At 46.0% G+C, this 18,935-nt stretch overlaps 3 protein-coding genes across 5 annotated transcripts in view; all 3 read left to right on the top strand.

Moving 5' to 3' along the window:
- Positions 1-521: 521 nt before the first annotated feature.
- Positions 522-9,067, top strand: TXNDC12 (thioredoxin domain containing 12). Its single transcript, XM_026034194.1, has 7 exons — positions 522-629; positions 2,105-2,165; positions 6,594-6,646; positions 7,061-7,134; positions 7,585-7,654; positions 7,747-7,830; positions 8,247-9,067. Exons 1-7 carry the CDS (start codon positions 557-559, stop codon positions 8,324-8,326), a joined length of 495 nt encoding a protein of 164 aa, XP_025889979.1. The 5' UTR covers positions 522-556; the 3' UTR covers positions 8,327-9,067.
- On the top strand, positions 3,064-5,489 carry KTI12 (KTI12 chromatin associated homolog). The gene has a single exon (XM_026034182.1). It carries the CDS (start codon positions 3,064-3,066, stop codon positions 3,781-3,783), a length of 720 nt encoding a protein of 239 aa, XP_025889967.1. The 3' UTR covers positions 3,784-5,489.
- Positions 9,068-15,847: 6,780 nt separating the features above from the next.
- Positions 15,848-18,935, top strand: part of RAB3B (RAB3B, member RAS oncogene family) — a 55,083-nt gene continuing 51,995 nt past the window's right edge. The window contains exon 1 of one of the 3 annotated variants that reach the window (XM_026034142.1): positions 15,848-15,895. The gene's annotated coding sequence lies outside the window, so the exon portion shown is untranslated. Of the gene's footprint in view, positions 15,896-16,465; positions 16,541-18,935 lie in introns of those variants that run through there. The other 2 variants (XM_026034134.1, XM_026034150.1) reach the window with 2 other exon arrangements.

Genomic DNA, 18,935 nt, shown 5'->3' with positions numbered 1-18,935 from the left:
CTCCTCTCTTAATCAAGAAAATGTTTTCTAATAAAAATGTCTTTTTTATTAAGAAGGGGGAAGGAAATCCCAGGCTTTGCAAAGCGCTAGTACCCACAGAGTTGCTGCCCGCACAAGTCAGTTTTGCAAATTAACCCAAGTCTCCAGCGAAGCTGGTAGCGACCTCAACCTTCCCAAGCACCTGGGGCAACTCTCGAGAGTCGCGGAAGTAGTGTCCATTTAACGGGGGAAAATAATAATAATAAAGGAGTCAAAACCCAGCGTGTTTTTAACCACGGTCGGGGGGAGAGGGGACACAAGCGCTTCGGGATGGCCCCGGCGGGAGGGCGCTGCTGCAGCGAGAGTCCCCCCTCCTGCTGCCCTCCGCGTCTGCACCGCCACACAGCACCGCCCACATCCGCCGCACATCACTTCCTGCCCTTCAAATTATATATATAAATAAATTAAATAATTAAAAGGAGGGGGAAAAAAAAAAAAAAAAAGAAATCCGCGCGACCGGCGCGGTTCCCGAGGCGGAGGCAGCCCCTGTGTGAGCGCGGCGGCCCCGCGCGGCGCCATGGCGGCGCTCGCCGTGTCCTGCCTGTGCCTGGCGCTGGCGATCGCCGCGGCGGCCGACGGGCTCGGAAAGGGTCAGGCTGGGGCGAGGGGCTGCCGCGGGGCCGGGAAGGGCGGCGGGCCGGGCCGGACGGCGGGGCTGCGGGCGCCGGTTCGTTCCGGTTCGTTCCGGTGGCGGCGCCGCTCCCTGGGGCTTCCCGCTCTCACCCGTCGTTGGCGTCGCCGCCTTCAGCCCCCGCTTCCCTGGCCGCTCGGGGAGCGGGGTGACGAGCGGGGGCCGGGCTGCGCCGCGGCCGCGGCAGGGGCTGCGCGAGGGGGTCCCCGGCGGAGCCGGGTCCCGGTAGGAGCCCGGCTCGGGGCAGCGTCCTGCAGCGTGGGGAGCCCCCAATGCTCTAGTGGGCACGTTGTGACTTCATGGGCATTCCCTAATCACTAATATATTATCTATTGCATTTAAAAGCAACCTGGAGCTCACCACAGAGTGTTTTTGTCATTGAAATAATAACTTCTAAAAAGCCTTTGCTGGTGAGGCTGTTGAGGCAGTCGATGTGTCAGTACTCTGGGTAAACAGGCATCCTACTCACAACCCGACCTTTATTCAGCTTGCCGTTTTATTCAGACGCTTTGAAGGGAGGTTCGTTTGCAGAGCTAACTCTGGACGGGACAGGAACAGGACCTACCCACCCTCCTGTTGGGAAAACTAAATATTTAATGTGTTGCATCACCTGTGTTCATAGTAGTGCTTATGAGGACGTGAGCCCTCTGCCTTCCCCCTGGCAGCTCCCGGCCCATGTGCAGTCTGTGGAGTCCCAGTTCTCCACCTGGCTCTCGGCCACACACTGGTATCAGGGTGTAGGGTGAAGGAAACGGTCTCTGCTTTGCAGGTGGCAAATGTTCATTCAATCCTACCTCAGCTGCCATAGCAAGACTGTCCGACTATCCAGTTACAGGCTATCCAGTTACTGAATAAAATGTCTATGTTTTTCAGGCTCTGTAATGTTTAGAAAGACATAGTTGGGTTCTTTATAACCCGTTCACCATAATTATCAACAGCTGTCATATTCAGCGTAGTATTTCTAGGACAATTAATAAGCATTTATCAACCCCAATGTTTTAACTTTCACATTAGGTCACATTCAGTAGGATTTAGGAAGCCAAACAGGAACATTTTTAATTTGTCCCTAATCAGTTAATAAATGTTCACAGATCGAGAAGGAGTGGGGAATAATCACAAGGCACTTTAATCTCTCTTTCAGAGATTTTGTTGTCATTTGCATATGTGTAAATATTCATATGTGTATGGTTTGCCTTTCTTAATTAATTTCAGTGGGATTCCTCATAAGACTCTGTAGGTTGTATTTTTCTCTATGACTTTCCAGTCAGTCATTTCCATGTTTTTTTCCCAGGACTGAGATTATAGTTGGTTAAAAAAAAAAGAAAAAAAAAGAGAGAATATAAAATGAGTTGAAAATATCCTTAGGTTAGACTGTTTTCATTTGCTATTGACATGTTTTATTATGCAACGTTTATAAACCGTTTTCTCTGGCAGGTTTTGGAGATCATATTCACTGGAGAACACTAGAGGATGGGAAGAAAGAGGCAGCTGCCAGGTATGTTATATAGCTCTAAATACAGATGTTTCTTAAGAAAATCAAAAAGACTCTATATCAATCTGAAATCTAACTACAGAAAGTAGTAATTATTAGATGATATAAAGGTGATGTAGGAAACTTACTGATTCAGCTCCCTATTGTCCATCAGAGGGAAAATGCAGATTTGCAGAGACATCATCTCCATGTAACCACATCAGTCTAAGCTCCCGGTTGAGATTGTTGAATCTTTGAAATGAGAAGAAAATAGTTTTTGACTGTTTATCAGAGCAAAGAAAGACGAGGACTGTAAACCCACAAACATTTACACATCCTCACTAGTACCCAGTCCCCTGAATTCACACCTACTAATAGCGTCCCTAAAATTGAATGTGTACGTATAGGTTTGGTGCCTGGGTGTGTAATAACGAGAGTTATTTTGTTGCCATCAGGAAAAGCAGCCTGAAAGTTTAAAAATACAGGGAAGTGGTGAGTTATTTAAATAGCATATTCTTGTCTCTGTTAAAATGTCAGAATGTATGTTTTTATTTGTAAGTTACTGTCTCGGTACGTGCCAGTGCGCAGTACTGACCGACCTGCACAGTGCAGATTGATCCTGCATTGTAGGTTGGGTGGTTAATTGAATTTCACACTCTGATTGATCTGTCAGGTGCCGTCCCCTCCCCGCAGAGGGTGAGGAGTGGCAGATGGCCAGAAGCCAGACGAGCGCTGAGGGGGGCGGTGTTCAGCGCGTATTTATACCGCCGTCGTTCCGGTGGCGCGCGGCCGTGCCGGGGAAGGGAGGGGTGGAGGGAGGCGGCGTGCCCGCCCGCCGCGGCCGGACGCGCGCCGCCCGTTGCCAGGGTGAGGCGTGACGCGAGCGGAAGCGCGCGGCGGCGCTTCCGGCGGGGCGGGCGCCATGCCGCTGGTGGTGCTGTGCGGCGCGCGGGGCAGCGGCAAGAGCCGGCGGGCGGCGGAGCTGCGCGCGGCGCTGGACGGGCCCGAGCACGCGGCGCACGTGGTGGCCGAGGCGGAGGGCGGGCGGGCGGCGCTGCTGGCCGAGGTGTCGCGGCGGCTCGGCCGGCGGGACGTGCTCATCGTGGACGCGGGCAACGAGCTGCGCAGCGTGCGCTACGAGCTGTACTGCGCGGCGCGGCAGGCGGGCACGGCGCGCTGCGTGCTGCACTGCGCCGGCGGCGGCGGGCACGGCGAGCCGCCCTTCGAGGCCCCCGACCCCAGCAACCGCTGGGACCGGCCGCTCTTCACGGTGGGCGCGGAGGAGGCGCTGCCGCTGGGCGCCATCCGCGCGGCGCTGTGGGAGAGCCGCCCGCCGCCGCCGCACCGCGCCACGCGCTCCCAGCCGCTCCAGTCGGCCTCCTTCCTGCACCGCCTCGACTGCGCCACGCAGGACGTGGTGGCCGCCGTGCTGGCCGCGCAGCGCGCGGGCGCCCAGCCCGGCCAGCTCGTCCGCGTGCCCGGCGCCGCCGAGGCGCTGCGGCTGAGCCGCCCGCTGGGCATGGCCGAGCTGAGCCGCCTGCGGAGGCAGTTCATCAGCTACGCCAAGACGCAGCCCTGCGACGAGAACCTGCCCCAGCTGGCCAGCATGTTCCTGCAGTACCTGAGCCGCAGCATCCAGTGAGGCCCCGGGGCCAACGAGGTTGCGCCCCGGCCGCTGCTCTCTAGGGAGCTCGTGTCCTGCCCGTCCTGTGTGCGATTTGGTGGGAAGATGGGTCTCGTGTTCCTGCAGCAGCTGAGCAGGCTGTGCTGGGAAGAGGAGGAGCAGGGCTGGCACCCCCGCCACACAACCGTTCTCATCTGCTGGCAAGGAGAGCTCCTCAAGCAATGGAGGCTCCTCTACCGCTTCCCGTGGAGACCCAAATCCGAGCATGTGAAACTGAAAGCCCAAAGGTGGTGGCGGGGCCATTGACTTGTGTCGGGACTCAGAGGATTGGTTTCTGAAGGCTATTTCCAAATATGTCAGGCTGCAGAAGAGACTTCTGTTCCAGGACTGGAGTAGGTGGCGTTTTTAGGATGCAACTGTTTGAATAAATCCTGCCGAATCCAAGAGATAGATTTGCAAATGCTGCATAACAGAAAGATGCTGGCTTAGCGAGTTCAAACTTCTGTTATTATTAAACCTGAAACAGCGTGCCTTAAATGGAGTGTGAAATCTTAATTTATGTGCAGGGCTGTTTTATGGACAAAACTTACTATGGCTTTTTTCTGCAAGATCATTATTAAATATGCTTAAATACATTAATTGTTTAAGAATGATCGCTCTCAATGCAGATGACCTGAAATGCTGTTGTCTTCTCTGGATCTGATGTTGAATCTCTCCCATGAGTCTTTACCAGCTGTGACTGAATAGCTTTCACCTGGCCTTACTTTCAACTTATTTCAGTCTTTGCCACATGAGGCATATTGCTGAAATTTAGTTCTCTGCTTTTATTTATCAACGGATGATTCTCCTGCCTTTTTTTTAGTGGATTTGGTTTAAACCGTGCAGGTACCGTTACCTAAGAGGAGATGGTGAAGGGAACAGGAAGGGTCATCTAAGTGAGGTACTTGGCATTGGCTGTTTATATTTTATATCAGCTGCTAAATGAGCCTTTCTGTTGTGGTACTAAGAGAAGACTACAGAAATAATGTATATAATCTTGTTTCCTAGTCAGGGTAAAGAGAATAAAGTGGAGAAAATGCATTCAGTATCTGTAGAACTTCTGTGAGTTCTCACTGGTTCAGATTATATTGCAAGTTGCAAACACCTTTTAAATTTTACGTTGGGAATTTTTCTTGGCCTGAACGAAGAAAGCGTGTTTCTGTACCAGTTAGAGGTGGTTGAACTCTTCTGACATACAACAGTGATTCTTGATAATAGGAGCAGCACATATTTTCCAGGCTTAAATCCGCAACTCCTGGAGAAAGGAGCAAAATGTTGTCATTTTGTAAAAGAGGATGTTGATGTATTGGCTATGTAGAAATGGTAGACTTCTGTTTGAACTACTCTAAATGTTACTTCCTTCCTTTCCACCCTTTTCTTGCTCTGAGGACCTTAAATGGATGCTGCTGAAAAGAGATTTCACTTCAAACTGATTTGCAGCTAAATAAGAACTTGCCCTTTGGTTCTGCTGGTAACAAATGTATTTGTCACCATGTGCAAAGCTGTTTAAATTCTGTGGGTGACAGCTCTTGAAAGCCTTACCTTATTCTTAACCCCTAAAAAGAATAATGTTCAGAGCTTACAATAGCAAAAAGCTTAACTTGGCTTTGCCTTGTGTTCCTGAAAATTAGTGTCCACATGCCACATTCTCTGCATATCTTCCTGTGTTCCTTCTTCCACCTATCTCTATAGTGCCAGCTCCCCTTAGATACTCTTCCATAGCCTAAAGATTTTATCAGTAAGACAACACGAGATTCCCAATATCTTGCTCTTAGTCTGTTTTAGTTTGTTGCACCTGTCACATTTCAGTAGTTCATCTGCTTGATGGTAGAGCAATGAAAGCTTAGTAAACACTTCCGCATGCAGGACATTTGGAGGCAGATATTGCCTCTGTGTTCAGGTCAATATAGTGTAGCAAGGCTGCAAGTCACCTCTTAAGTGTGTCACTACTTCTGCTAAAAAGGTAAACTTGATGCTGCATAGTCAGGGCATCTTACTAAGAGCAGTGAAGTAATGGATTAATCGCTGCTGCTAACAGCAGGAAATACTCAAAGTTCCTAGTGAGCTAAAGGTCTCCATATAATCACGTAATGCAGCCTGAATACATTACAAAGTAGTTGCTTAGAGAATTTGATCTTGGTAAGCCTGATTTTGTCAGAAGGTGAAATGCTAAGAGTATTTTTAAGAACATTTTTAAATAAAACATGAGCAATAGAAACAGACTGTAGGAATGGATCGGTAGTGAAGGTCAGGTGGATTGTTTGGGGAGAGAGAGAGAATAATATTCATATTGTCACTTAATACACTAAACTCAATATTCTAAGTTAGCCTTTACAAGTAACTACTTGTTAATTGTACAGGGAACTTAGGCTCTTAACTTTTGTCCTTTACATTACTTTTCATTTGTGCTTCAGTTTTACATGATGCCCTTCCTTGCTTGTGCTGCCACTTGTCACAACCATGACAGGTTTGTTGCAGTGCACCAAAGGTGGGAAACTAGCCTGGGTTGCACCTAACAAAATCTGAACTAAGAGCAAACCTTGCAAAGAGAAAAGCCTCCTAGCTTTTGGCTGGCATTCATAATAAATTACTTTTACACATTTAAGATTAGGAAAACCTTTTACAAGATAACAAAGCCGCAGTAGAAAATATTTACATTTCTGTTATTTTCTAGTACTTACAGCTTTTGTAGGTAGGTGTCTTGATTGTCACAACATGCATGTATATGGAATTTGGTTTAGAGGTTCAGCTATAAGCTTTTTTTTGACTTTTTTTTTTTCCTTTTGAAGTGGGTTGCCCCTTATGGTTATCATCCACAAGTCCTGGTGTGGAGCTTGTAAAGGTAGGTACATTCAGTACTACACCTTGCTGAATCTTCTGACTTTTCCATACAAATTGTTTTTATATCATATAAAAGTTATGTAACCACAAGAAAAATGAACTTTGCATTCAAAGTGCAGCTAGCTTTTTATTTTTTTCACTTTGAATGGTATAATGTGGCAGTGTTTTACCTGTCAGTGCTGCTAACCCATGCCATGGGCATGGCTGCCCCAGCCAGCCATGGCTGTAATAGCAAATCAACAGCTATAAATATTGATTTTTTTTTTTTCAAGCTCATTGAAAAATACCTGCTGTGCAGCAGGAGGAATGGAGTAGAGATTTTGGTGCTGTCTGCCCTGAAATTTTCTATACTTGCTTTATACATTTTTTTTTTTCAATTTCTCCCTTACCCTTTTTTCTTCTTTTTCTTAATTAGCTTTAAAACCAAAGTTTGCTGAATCCAAGGAGATCTCTGAACTTGCCCATAATTTTGTTATGGTCAACCTTGAGGTAGGCTGTCCTCTGGTTCGTATCGGGGTTTTTACTACATAATTAAGCATTTGGAATCCTTACTCATTTCATCCGATCTTGGCTGCATCCTAATCCTGCATTCCTGAATAGATATTCAGGATAGATTGATACAGCTGATGGTATTGAATATGATTTCTTTCTAAAACAATTATTTTAATTATGGTTATGAATGCGACTTTTGTAATCTTTTTAACAATTGTGCCTTGAGTTACTGCACTGCAGCAATAAAGGACTTTATGTTCATTCTCTCAATACATGTCAAACATTTTAACACCAAAGTGAAATCTGCTTAATGCAAAGCTACAACACAGGAAAAAGGAAAAAAAAAAAGATAATTTTCACAAATGATACTTGTTTGGGTGAAAATATCTTTATTTCCTTTGAAAGTGGAAGGTAACATGTCCCCCCTCTTCTGTCTCACTTTGGTAGGATGATGAAGAACCAAAGGATGAAGCTTTTAGTCCAGATGGAGGTTACATTCCCAGAATCCTTTTCATGGGTAAGGTGTCCACAGGTGTTGAATCCACGGGGTTCTTACACTTCTTGCTCTCTTACCGCTTAAATATCCTGTTTGTTTTCTATTTTTCATAGATCCCAGTGGAAAAGTCCACCCAGAGATCATCAACGAGAAAGGAAATCCCAGCTACAAGTATTTCTATACCAATGCTGATCAAGGTATGTGCAAAGGAGTTTTAAGTGCATCTTTAGTGGAGGAGTGTGAAGAAAAAAAGTAAGATTGGTCCTGAATGGGAAAAAAAAGATACTTCACAGCATGAATGGAAGCTGTTACATGGAAGGTGAATGAGTGATTATTTTGAGGAGCCATGTTCAGGATTAGGATACACCTTAGACAGTAACACTTATGTGACCTAAGCTGTCTCTGCATTTGTGGCGTGAAAAACCACACAATTCACACAATCCAGCTGCAAAATGTTGTGAGAGGGAAGAGTGCTCTGCTTTTTTTCCCATGGGTACTTTGTTGATGTACATTCTGTAAATCTGTGTTGATTTAAAACACTTTTATGACCAAGAGACCTTGGTGTTTTTGTCTTGAGATTAGTAAGTTGGTGTCTCTCTGTCTAATCTTACAGTTGTCCAAGGGATGAAGGAGGCCCAGGAGAAGCTGACAGGTGATGCTTTCAAACAAAAGCACCTGGGAGATGAACTATAATAAATACACTGAATGATGCTTTTTCATCACTTCAAAACTCTAAAATAAAATGATTTGGTTTTTAATTATTAAACCATTAAAGAGGCCAAGAATGTACATACGCTGGAGGGGAGGGACATCAATCTCCTATAAACAATGTTAGGTTAAACCCTGTTTGAAATGCACACACATACATCAATTACAGTGTTATCTCCTCCTCTGCACAGCAGATTGGTTGTGTAACAATTACTAGCAACTAGGTAATGTACAAACACACTGATCCCAGAGTGGGGATCCTGTAACTGCCTGTAGGGCAGCAACTACTAATATTCCATGTTAAAAGGGAGGTATGTGGGGCAAAACTTTCATCTGAGAACAAACAGTGTGACTAGAGTAATTAGACACAGCCAACACTTTGGTGTTTATTCAGGGTTTGATCCCTCTCTGCTCACTGGTATTGTGTGATCTCATTGTTTTTAATGTCAATATTCAGATTAATGGGGCATGCTCCTGGGCCAGACATTTTTTCAGACATTTCCTAATCATTAATTCTGCGACTAAACGAAGTAGAATAAATTTCATGAATGTCCAAGAAGCATGTGAAATTATTAGCTCTGCAAACATATTTTTATGTAGAACTTTGTGTAGTGATTTATCTTTATTTGCCTGTGGGCAGAAATTGAACTTATTCCTTGTGCACTCACCTTTTGATTGTTTTATGAAATGAAGGTGGGTTATATAGAAGCATTATGGGGATTTTCCTTTATTCTTTGAATGTTTTTTGGAGAATGCCTTGCCATCACATTGTACTGTATTTTTGTACCAAGGTGAAAAATTAAACATTTTTAAACACAAATATGTCAAGAGTGTTTGGTGGTAAAGGGTAAACCTTCTCCAGGTGCTAACCAGTCTCAGCTCCCTCAGCTTCTTTTCGCATGAGAGGTGTTTCAGTCCCTTAATCATCTTTGTGGCCCTTTGCCTCTCACTCCAGTGCATCCTTGTCATTTTCTTACTGGGTCCAACACTGGACTCCCCAGTACTCCAGGTGTGGCCTCACCAGTGATGGATAGAGGGAAAGAGTTGCCTCCCCAGACTTGCTGATGATGCTCATCCCAGTACAGCCACAAGAGCACATTGCTGGCCCATGCTCAGCTTGGGGCTATCAGGACCCTCTGGTCCTTACCTGCAAAGCTGCTTTCCAGACTTTTCTCCCTGTGATGGTCTATAGGGTTATTCCTGCCCAGACTTTGCACTTCTCCCTGTTGATGGAAGGCTTCTCTGCCCATTTCTTAGGCTGTCAAGGTCACTCTGAGTGACCGTACAAGTATCTGGTCTGTCAGTCACCTCTGCCAGGTCTGAATCATCTGCAAAGGTGCTGAGGGTGCATTTTGTCCCATCTTCTAGGTCACTCAGGAAGAGGTTAAACAATCTTGTCCTTAATTTGACCCAGGTGAGACAGGTCTGGTGACTGGCCTCCAGCTGGACTTTGTGCTGCTGATTGCAACATTTGAATTGCTGAGCTCACTTGCATTTCACTTTCCTCATACATTCTGCTATCCTAATTTGGCTTTTTAACTCTCACCTGCTAGATTTAGCCTAGTAGTTTTAGGTAGAACATTTCTGTGGTTGTTGAGTTATTAATGTGATAGAAACCAAAGGAAACAAAAAGCATCTGTATGTATGTATAAAAATGTGTATGTATATATATACATGCATACTTGCACACAGAAACATGCACATATCTGTGTGTTATTCATCCTTCTTTGCAGTTCCCAAGAAGTGTTAAAGAGTCACTGCCATGTTTTTCTTTTCCCCATGTCATCCAGGAACTTGTCTTTGGGACTTCTCCAGTCTCTACATGTTCCTTTATGGAAGATTTTCCCTGGAAAAAATGAAGGGGTTTAGCAACTCTTTAGATTAGCTGAATCAGATGTTTAATACGTTTTGAAAAGAAGCATTTTACTCATAAATAAAAAAAGGAAGCTTCAGCGAACTCAATTTTGCCATCTTTATTGAACTAGCTAGTGCAATTAAGAAGGGGAAGGGCAGCAGCTCAAGCACAGACACCCTCTTTCAGTTCTGAAATCGAAGTAGTCATTTTAAAGCTAAACAAAAGTCAAGAACATTTGCTCTGCATTTAATGTGATAAAATTAATCAGTTGTATGACTCAACGAAGAATGTCTTTAGGCACTTGGAGAGTAAAAAAAAAAAAGTCAAAAAGATATTCATAACAAGCACAAAGAGATAAAACTTCTATGGATGATTTTGAGGAGCTAGCTGAGCCACATGTCCAGTGAGTCCTTTTTTTATGGCTCAGTTGTGTTATGAATTCTAGTTTCCAGACTAGTCTTCCTTTAAGGCATTTTGGGCATTGTAATTCAGCTGGACACTAAGAGACAATGACTCAATGCGGGGGAGGCAAATTGGATTTATTGCACATTACAGTTACTCTGCTCAGCTACTAAAGTTTTTCTACAGGTTGTATCCTCTGCTTTTCTTGCTAATTTGCTAATAAATTAACAATCCAATTAAGCTCAGCAACTATTCTCAAGTTGTATCAGCCTTCAAAATAAATAATTCTATTCCCCAAAAAAGGATTTGTGTTCTGTTGAAATTGCCATTTTTAGCTCAATCGGTTGACCTAATAAAAAACAGGTCCTCTCTGATTCTTCTTCATGCTTATCCTTGTAAAAAAATATTTGCCAGTGTTTTTCCTACTTGCCACCAGGGGGAGGACTCTGCTTGTTCATCTGGAATCTGAGTCAAAAAGATGTAATTGAAAAAGCAATTACTGATGTAAAATAGCAGGGTGCAACTCTGTGATTTACCAGGCACGCTTGCACAGCAACCTTGCCCTCATTTTAGCTCTGCAATGAAATTACACTCTGTGACGTGCATAATTATTCGTCCCAAAGCCTCGCTGGGCAAAACGCTCTGATTTCAGAAGAAAATGTGGCCTCAGAGTAATATCTAAAAAGTTCTCCATCCACTCTCCATCCATCTCTTCCATGATAGATCTGGGAGGTGTGTTTCAGCTTTTAGGCTTACGAGCATTTCAATTCAAAAATACTTTCCTTCACCTCTTCTGTGATGTGTCTCTTCTCCCTCAGCACTTTCTGCCTTCCAGACTTTGCTACTTCTAATGGGAAAAAAAAAATCTTTTTTTTTTCTTTTTTCCTGTGACATCATTCAAGTAATGGCTGTGTCTTACCCTTATGGACAGGGTGGGCTGGTACAGCCTCAGCCTCCCCATCATCCCTTGTTCTTGCTCTGCTCCTGACCAAGTTTTTATCCTTTTCAGTAGCAAGGTGGATCTGGGGGCTTCCTGGCTGGGGTGACAGAATATGATGTTTGTCCTGGCATGCCTTGATGGCTATGGACAGATAGTTAACAAGTGTTAAAGCTGGTTCATATCTCTCTTGATCTGTTATTTAAATATAAATGATATAAATGTTTTTCTATCAGTATCTTTATGACTTCCAATAAACTGGTATACTTACATAACTTCCTTCTATCCATTCTACAAATCCCCTTGGATCCTCAGCTTCTCCCCCTTTCATGAGGAGAACAAAACCCAAAAACACTTCAAAATCAGTAGCGTAGACCTCGGGCAAATCAATCTCATACGAACAAACTTACTGTCAGCTCCCTTCCTCCCAGAAACAAACCACAGAGGAGAAAAACCTCTAAAGTTAATTAAAGAGTGACTTGATTGCAGCTAGCCATCTGGCTGCCTGGGAACAGAGGTTGCGCTGTGCACCTGGGGCCAAGCAGGCTGCAAGGAAGTGTCAGCAAGAGACTCTGGAAACCTTCTCTGTGCCTTGCGAAGCAGCAGGGAACAAAAGGCTTATCTGCAAGGTTGCATCCTGCTTCCAGGGAGCTGTGCAAGTGGCTGAGGTGCCTGGGGAGTTTGCTGCCTGAAGGGAACCTGGAAACAATCACAAATGGCTGTCAAAATAGCAAAAGCCATTTTGTGCCAAAACTATTTGGCACAGAATTAACTCATTCCTCCATTCTTCCTCCAAGAAACAGGTGCCGATTGGTTAAGCAGGTTAGTCAAATAAACTCCATTTGCTTTTCCTTTCAGAGTTTGTGTAGTGCTAGGAGTGGCTACACGCAATCCCCAGGCTCACCATTGTCCCGAGAGCACTGCTCCTGAAAGAGGTGGGATTGACTCGCAGGCGCCAGCTGGATATCACCACGTCAGCATAGCGCCAGGAGAAGGAATCACCACAGTGTTAACGCACCACCCACAGCAAAGTAGGGGGAAAAGCGGCTGAGGCTTGTGGGATCCTCTGTAGGCCATGACAAACGTCAAGACTCCAATTTGTGATGGCTAAATCAGTTGCAGGTCTCTTAGATTAAGGAGAAAAAGAGAGAGGGAGATGGCAAGTTTTCTCTTAATAACTAGCCTGGAAGCAGGGCCTGGTAGACCCGTGCTCCAAGTATGCCCAGTGCTGCCTCCAAGCAACACGAGACGCTGTCACGCACCACCCTCGCTGGCGCACGTCCCGGGGCACGTAGAGCAGCCCTTGGAGCACACGCGGGCGCAGGCAGGGCACGTCCTGGCACGGCTCACCAAGTCCTCAATGGGTGCTGGCCAAGCAGTAGGGACTTCTGAGCTGTTCCTGCCTTCAACTTCTCTCCAGCCAACACGGAGTCCACAGGTGTCTCCTTCCCTTCTTCTATCCCTACAGTGATAAACCCACTGCTGCCTCTCTAAGCCAGGAAAATGAGAGCTCCTGGAGCAATGCAGGGATCCAGGTAGGGCTGCAGGCACGGAGCAGGGGCCTGCACAGCCCACCTGGACCATGGGCCAGGCTGCAAGTAACCAGGAGGTCACTTACAGGTGTATGGAGGCGCATTTTGCACATGCACAACATAGGCAATGTGGAAGTGCCACGAAAACGTTAATGGCTAAGAACAGCAGATGTTCTTTCTGCTTTCCGAGTGTGTTTCAGGAGGTGAGGTAACACGCTGTGCCTAAGGGAAGCCTGACAGGCAGCACGTCAAGCCTGGATGCCACCTTGCTTCTAGTACTCATAACCTCTAGCAGTAGGACCAGTTTGCAAACTACATTTTTAAGGGCTTCAGTGCATTAGCTGTGTTAAAGAGAATTAAATTTGCACACATTTTGGGGAGACAGCGTGGTGCATTTAGGCTGCCTATACCATGCTGAAAAGGAAAAGTGCATGGATGTGTGCTACCTATCTGAATAAGGAGAATTTTTTTTCCTTGCAATTGGAACATTTTATTCTATCTTCCCTAGACAACAGCTGACAATGAGCAGAAACTACTGCTCTGTGTGCAGACTGTGTTTATTTGGGATATTGTTTTATCTGCATGTGACCACTGCTAATCAGAAGCTCAGACAAGGGGGCTTTTAAACTCAGGGTCATTATTGTTATTATTATTTACAGCATCACATGTAGCAAGCCCTCATCGTTCATTTAGGTGCCTTGGTGCTGTTTTTGCTGTAGTAATAAACAAAGCAACAAATAAAATACTGTTTTTAGAAAAAAAATAATTTTGTTGAGTCAATTGCTTAGGGTGAGGATGATCTAACAAGTTAGAAACGGCATGAGAGCAGCAGACTCTGTGTATCATATGCTTGATAAATGTGCTTACATGAGTGCTGTGTGAGAGTCAGACAGATGTACATGTCAGGTAACAAGATAAAGTGTAACATCTGCTCTTCCCTTCCCACTCAGCACGCTCGTGGGAGCTCTCTCCTGTGCCACGTCTCCATTTGCCCAGCTATAAATCTAAAATAACTCAGGTCTCCCTCACAGGGAGCTGTGCCAGGAGCAGACAGCTGTACAATGTCAAACCCAGGATGCAAAGTGCAGTGGAAGTGCAAACAATATTCACTCTCTAAATTAGAGAAACACGGTGAAAACAAGTGACAGACAGCTCCTGAAACAGCCTCAGAAAAGAATCACTACAAATTCCCCTGTCTCCTTATTACCTACATACATCTCTTCTCTCAGTTTAGACCAAGAAAGGGCTTTTATAATGTTTTCATGTGTGGCTGGACATAAACACTGGCATTGTGGGAATGGGGCGAATTCTGGAAATGCCTTTTGAAGTGGCTCAGTGCTTCTGACTGTGATCTAGGGATCTTAAATTGGATGATTGCTAAGAAGATAAAACCTAAGTTAAACAAACAAATAAGAAGTAAATGTAAGTCATACTGCGTTCCTGGCATCAAAGATGCAGGTTTCTGTCCACAGCCACATGACAAACATCGAGCACTATCCCCACTGCTGCCACAACGTAGCCTGACGCAGCAAACATACTTCTCAGAGCAAATAAAGGATTGCAAAGAGCTGAAAAGCTTTTTGTGGGTGTCAGCCTGTTGAGCTGGCTGTGAAATAATTATTGTAGTGAAGATGGGGCTTGTTTCCAGTATTGATTACACCAAATTGCCTACACAAAGTTCATCTCTTGCTTGAGACATAAATCAGGACTGTTTAAATTCTTGACCAGACAACGATAATTTCAGCTGGGGTCTCAAGGGCAAATAAATGTTTCCATTCTAGGTGAAGGTGAAAAATAATTTGGGAATTGGACAGAAGTGTCCCCAGAGCTGCCAGTGGATGACTCTGACTTAAACCAAGATGAGCAGCCATGTCCTACCTCTGATCCATGGTGTTTCCTGGAGATCCCCGAAGCTCCACTGCGACTCTCCTGCAGCTCCAGGCATTAGATATATGCCAGCTAAACCAAAGTGCTGGGCTTGCCTGCTTTCCACACACTCGCACTGCTACAGGTAGCCCACTGCCCTGGGAAAATGTAGCAATAAAAGTACTTTACTGACTTCTTTAATGCCTCAAAAGGTTAAAAAGGGAAAGCTCGTCGTGAAACTGGGTGAATCCACACCTAAAAAGGTTGCTTAAGATTACTAGCTGGGCAAACAGCATTACAAGCAGCAAAAGTGACTGTGTGCGCCTGAGTTATGGTGACAAAACTATCAGCTGCCACGGTGCGTTTGATGCAGCCCTAAATGCCCAACTGTGGCTGCTGATCCTGATCCATCACCCTGGAGAGACTTTTCAACACACACTTTTAGTCTTGTTCCCTTTCTTGAGGGGATCATCTCTGAAAACAGTGTTGAGCTCTCAGCTCTTTTGACAAGCCAGATTGAAGGGGACCCTCATCTTGAGGTCCCTCATCTTCAGCTTGGGATCTGTTTGTGGGATTTTGAAGCCAGGCGCCACTTCAGCTGACCCCCACACCGACAATTTAGAGTAATAGCTCATAATGCTACTAAGAGCTAGCCCTGTCATCAGTAGGCTTCAGAGTTAACAAAGTTATTGTGAGGAAGCAAACTGCACCCGGCTGTGTGGAAACAGAGACGAAAACGGCCACGTCTTGAACAACCTTTCCCGCAACCCCAGCGGACGGGAGGGCCCTCCACGATCTCGGCCGGGCCCGCGCGCCGCCCCCGCCCCGCCCTCGGGCCGCCCCAGGTGGCGGTGGGGGGGCGGCAACCGCCACGCGAGCGGCGGCCGCGGGACCGGTTCGGTTCGACTCGGCTCGCCTGGACTCCGCGCTTTCGTTCGGCTCCTCCGGCGGCCCCGTCCCAGGTGAGGAGCCGCGGGCACTAACGGCAAAGGCGGGAGCGGGGCGGCGGGTAACGGCCGGCGCGCGCCTCGCCTCACGGCGCCGCGGCGGGAAGCGACAGGTGCGAGCAACGGTCGGGCGCGCGCAACGGCCGCCGCCGCGCGCAACGGCCGCCGCCGCGCGCAACGGCCGCCGCGCCTCAGGGCGCCGTGTCTCCCGCGGGCCGAGCGCCCTGGGAAGCCGGCGCCGGGAGGTGCCCTGGAAGAGGCTCTGCCTCGGGAGCAGCTGGGGAGAAACGCGTTAGGGAGCGTTTGTACGCACCTCCCCTGCAAAAAGAACCGAGTGTTTATGGAGCGTGAAGGGTGAAATAGCGGTGTTTTGTGCTTAGAATAGCCGGAGGGCCCGGGGGCAGTCCGCAGGCAGGTCTGCCAGCCTGCCCTGCAGCTGGCAGGTGATATTGGTTGGTTTCTGTCGTTCTGTGGAATTGTTTGCTGTTCACTGAACAATGAGGAAAAAAGAAAGAAAGTAAAAAGCCCAGCACAACTGACCAGTGGTGAGACGAGTCCCTGGGACATGGGAGATTTCAGCTTTGCGGCTGTCGGAAGGGGAGAGCTGCCACGGCTGGACGAGGAGACTTCACCTGCTCCTTGCTGCCACGCGGACCTCTGGTGAGAATGAGCGCGTTCATCATCCTCGTCTCATTTGCAAAAAGCCTGAAACAGCCCGTTTCTCCAGCTCACACCACGAGCACCCATCCTCGTCTCGTTTGCAAAAAGCCTGAAACAGCCCGTTCCTCCAGCTCGCACCACGAGCACCGTTTCTGCCATATGTTTTGAGGTGATGGGTTCTCCTCTGTGCCTGCGGCACGAGGGTGCCCTGTGGTAATGTGCCTTGCTGAGGGACCGCAGGCTGCCCCAAGGAGATCTGCGCTTCCACCTTCCTTTGCCTCCCTTCTTGTCTCTGTGCAGTGAGTTGGGTAGATCTGACCTAGATTAGAACCACTAACCTGACCAAAAAAGAGATTAATTCTAACCTGAATTTTTCTCTCGGTCTGAGACGACAGTTCATGATTCTGTACATGCTTTTTGATTCACTCCAGATTAAAATAATACTCCTGTGTTTGGATTGCCCACTTTTTTTTTTTTTTCTTTTTTTTTCCCCTCATCTTCTGCTCACTACTCCTTTTTCTGTACAAGGAGGAAACATTACTGGAACTGCAACTTTGATGTCTGATTATGAGGCTACTAGCATTAGGTTGCGTTAGGTGGGTGCAAGATAAAGCCATGTTCTGCTTTATGTGTGTAATTTAAAAGCTTTTTTACTGTTTGTGCTTGCTATCTTAGAAGATGTTATATATCTTATATATGTATCTTGATAGATATGGTGAAGCCTTGATGTGGTTGCTGCCTTGAAGAGTTGGTTTTGTCAGGACAATTTGAGATAGAAATCAGGTGAGAGGTAAATAAGGCAATCTTTAAATGAGATAGTTTTTGTAACTTCGACAAAACTATACTGCCCTGTTGCAGGTCTGCCACATTTTCAGGTAATAAATTGAGAAGTCTTCAGTGGTATTTATTTGCCAGTGGTATTTGTCCTTAACACATTTTAGGTGTAGCAAGGCAACACATGCGATGTATTTATCAGCACATGAGTTGTCATTGTCCCTTAAGTTTTGTGATAGAAAAGCTCTTTGCAACACACACCAACTTACTCTTTCTCTTTTTCACTATGATCTGAACAGCATGAGGTCTTGCATCACATCTGCTGACGGTAACACGAGGGAAGGAGACTCCTGTCCTCCTAGCCTCCCCCCAGGTCTGTGACTGTTGCTAGTTAAAGGCTGAGGAAGTATTTCTTTATCAGGCTAACATTGAGAAATGTCCTGACATGGTAATTTCAACCTTATGCAGAAGATACATTTTTTACAGAATGGACTAAAGTTGTGCAGTGCTTAGAGAGCTTTTGTGTTTTGCTTATGGCAGCGTGAGAGTACATGGTCTTTGGAATAAGCAGTAAGGTTCATGTTTGGGAATTTACAACAATTCTCACGTTTGTTGTAGTCCTGCTTAGCTGCTGGTTTACCTCACAGCACAGAGTGCGAGCTAGCATGGAGATACTAAATAAGTTGTTCACTATCAATTTTCTCCTTTGGAGATGAGGAAAAAGGGCAACAAGATACAACTTCATCTGCCCTGCAGAGGCATCCTGAGCTGGCCATGTCTGCCAGCTGTTCAGATTTACAAATGGTTATTACAAGGCACTACCAATCTCCAGGTGCCTGGTTAGGTCAGAATACTGACTTGCTTTTCTTATAAATGAAAGGATTTGGAGCTCTTGGTCGTACAGAGAAATTTGTAAAGATATCTTGGGCATCTTGATGAGCCAGAGTCTACCTGAATCTGCATATGGTCTAAGTCAGTATCTCTGAATCGTATGAATTTCCGCCTGTATCTGAACTTGCTCTATCATCTACTGTGTTGACAAAGCACGGTCACTGCTCCCTCTGTGTCAAAACGCTCTCCCTGCACAGAACTTACCTATTGCTTGCCCCTGGCTGGGGAAAGGCCAGCAGAGGGTTAAATGTATTGCAGCAGAACTGATAGGGGTTCATCTTGTATTACTCCTTATTTTTTTTTTCCGTTGCACTACTTGAAGTGCACTTTAAGTGAAGTAGTGAACACGCTACTTGAGTGTGTTCAGTAGTGAAATACTCGAAAGTATTAAATCACTTCCATTTTTATGTTTGGGGAAACTGAGGCAGAAATGTATAGCCGGAGAGTTGATTGAAATCCGTTATCTCTAACCATTGCTGCACTGTTTGTAACAGGAAGCAAGTGCTTTAATGACCATATGTTTTGTAACAGGATCAATCTTTTCAGCTCCTGCTGTTTTCTGGAGACAAGGCTAGGTTCAGGGTCGGCCTTGGCAAGCAGGAGTCTGTGACTTCCGAAAATGGCTGTTTTCTCATGATTTCCTGGCTCACTGGGATGTTAAGGCGGTTGAGGAACTCTGTGTTTGCTCTCCAAGGCAAAAAGAGAATGTGAATCTCTATCATTCCCTGCA

Source organism: Nothoprocta perdicaria, unplaced genomic scaffold (assembly GCF_003342845.1).
Source record: "Nothoprocta perdicaria isolate Ctin4 unplaced genomic scaffold, notPer1 scaffold_0, whole genome shotgun sequence".
NCBI classification, from domain to species: Eukaryota; Metazoa; Chordata; class Aves; order Tinamiformes; family Tinamidae; genus Nothoprocta; species Nothoprocta perdicaria.
The sequence above is the reverse complement of the archived record's forward strand: the minus strand, read 5'-3'. Positions and strand labels throughout refer to the sequence as shown.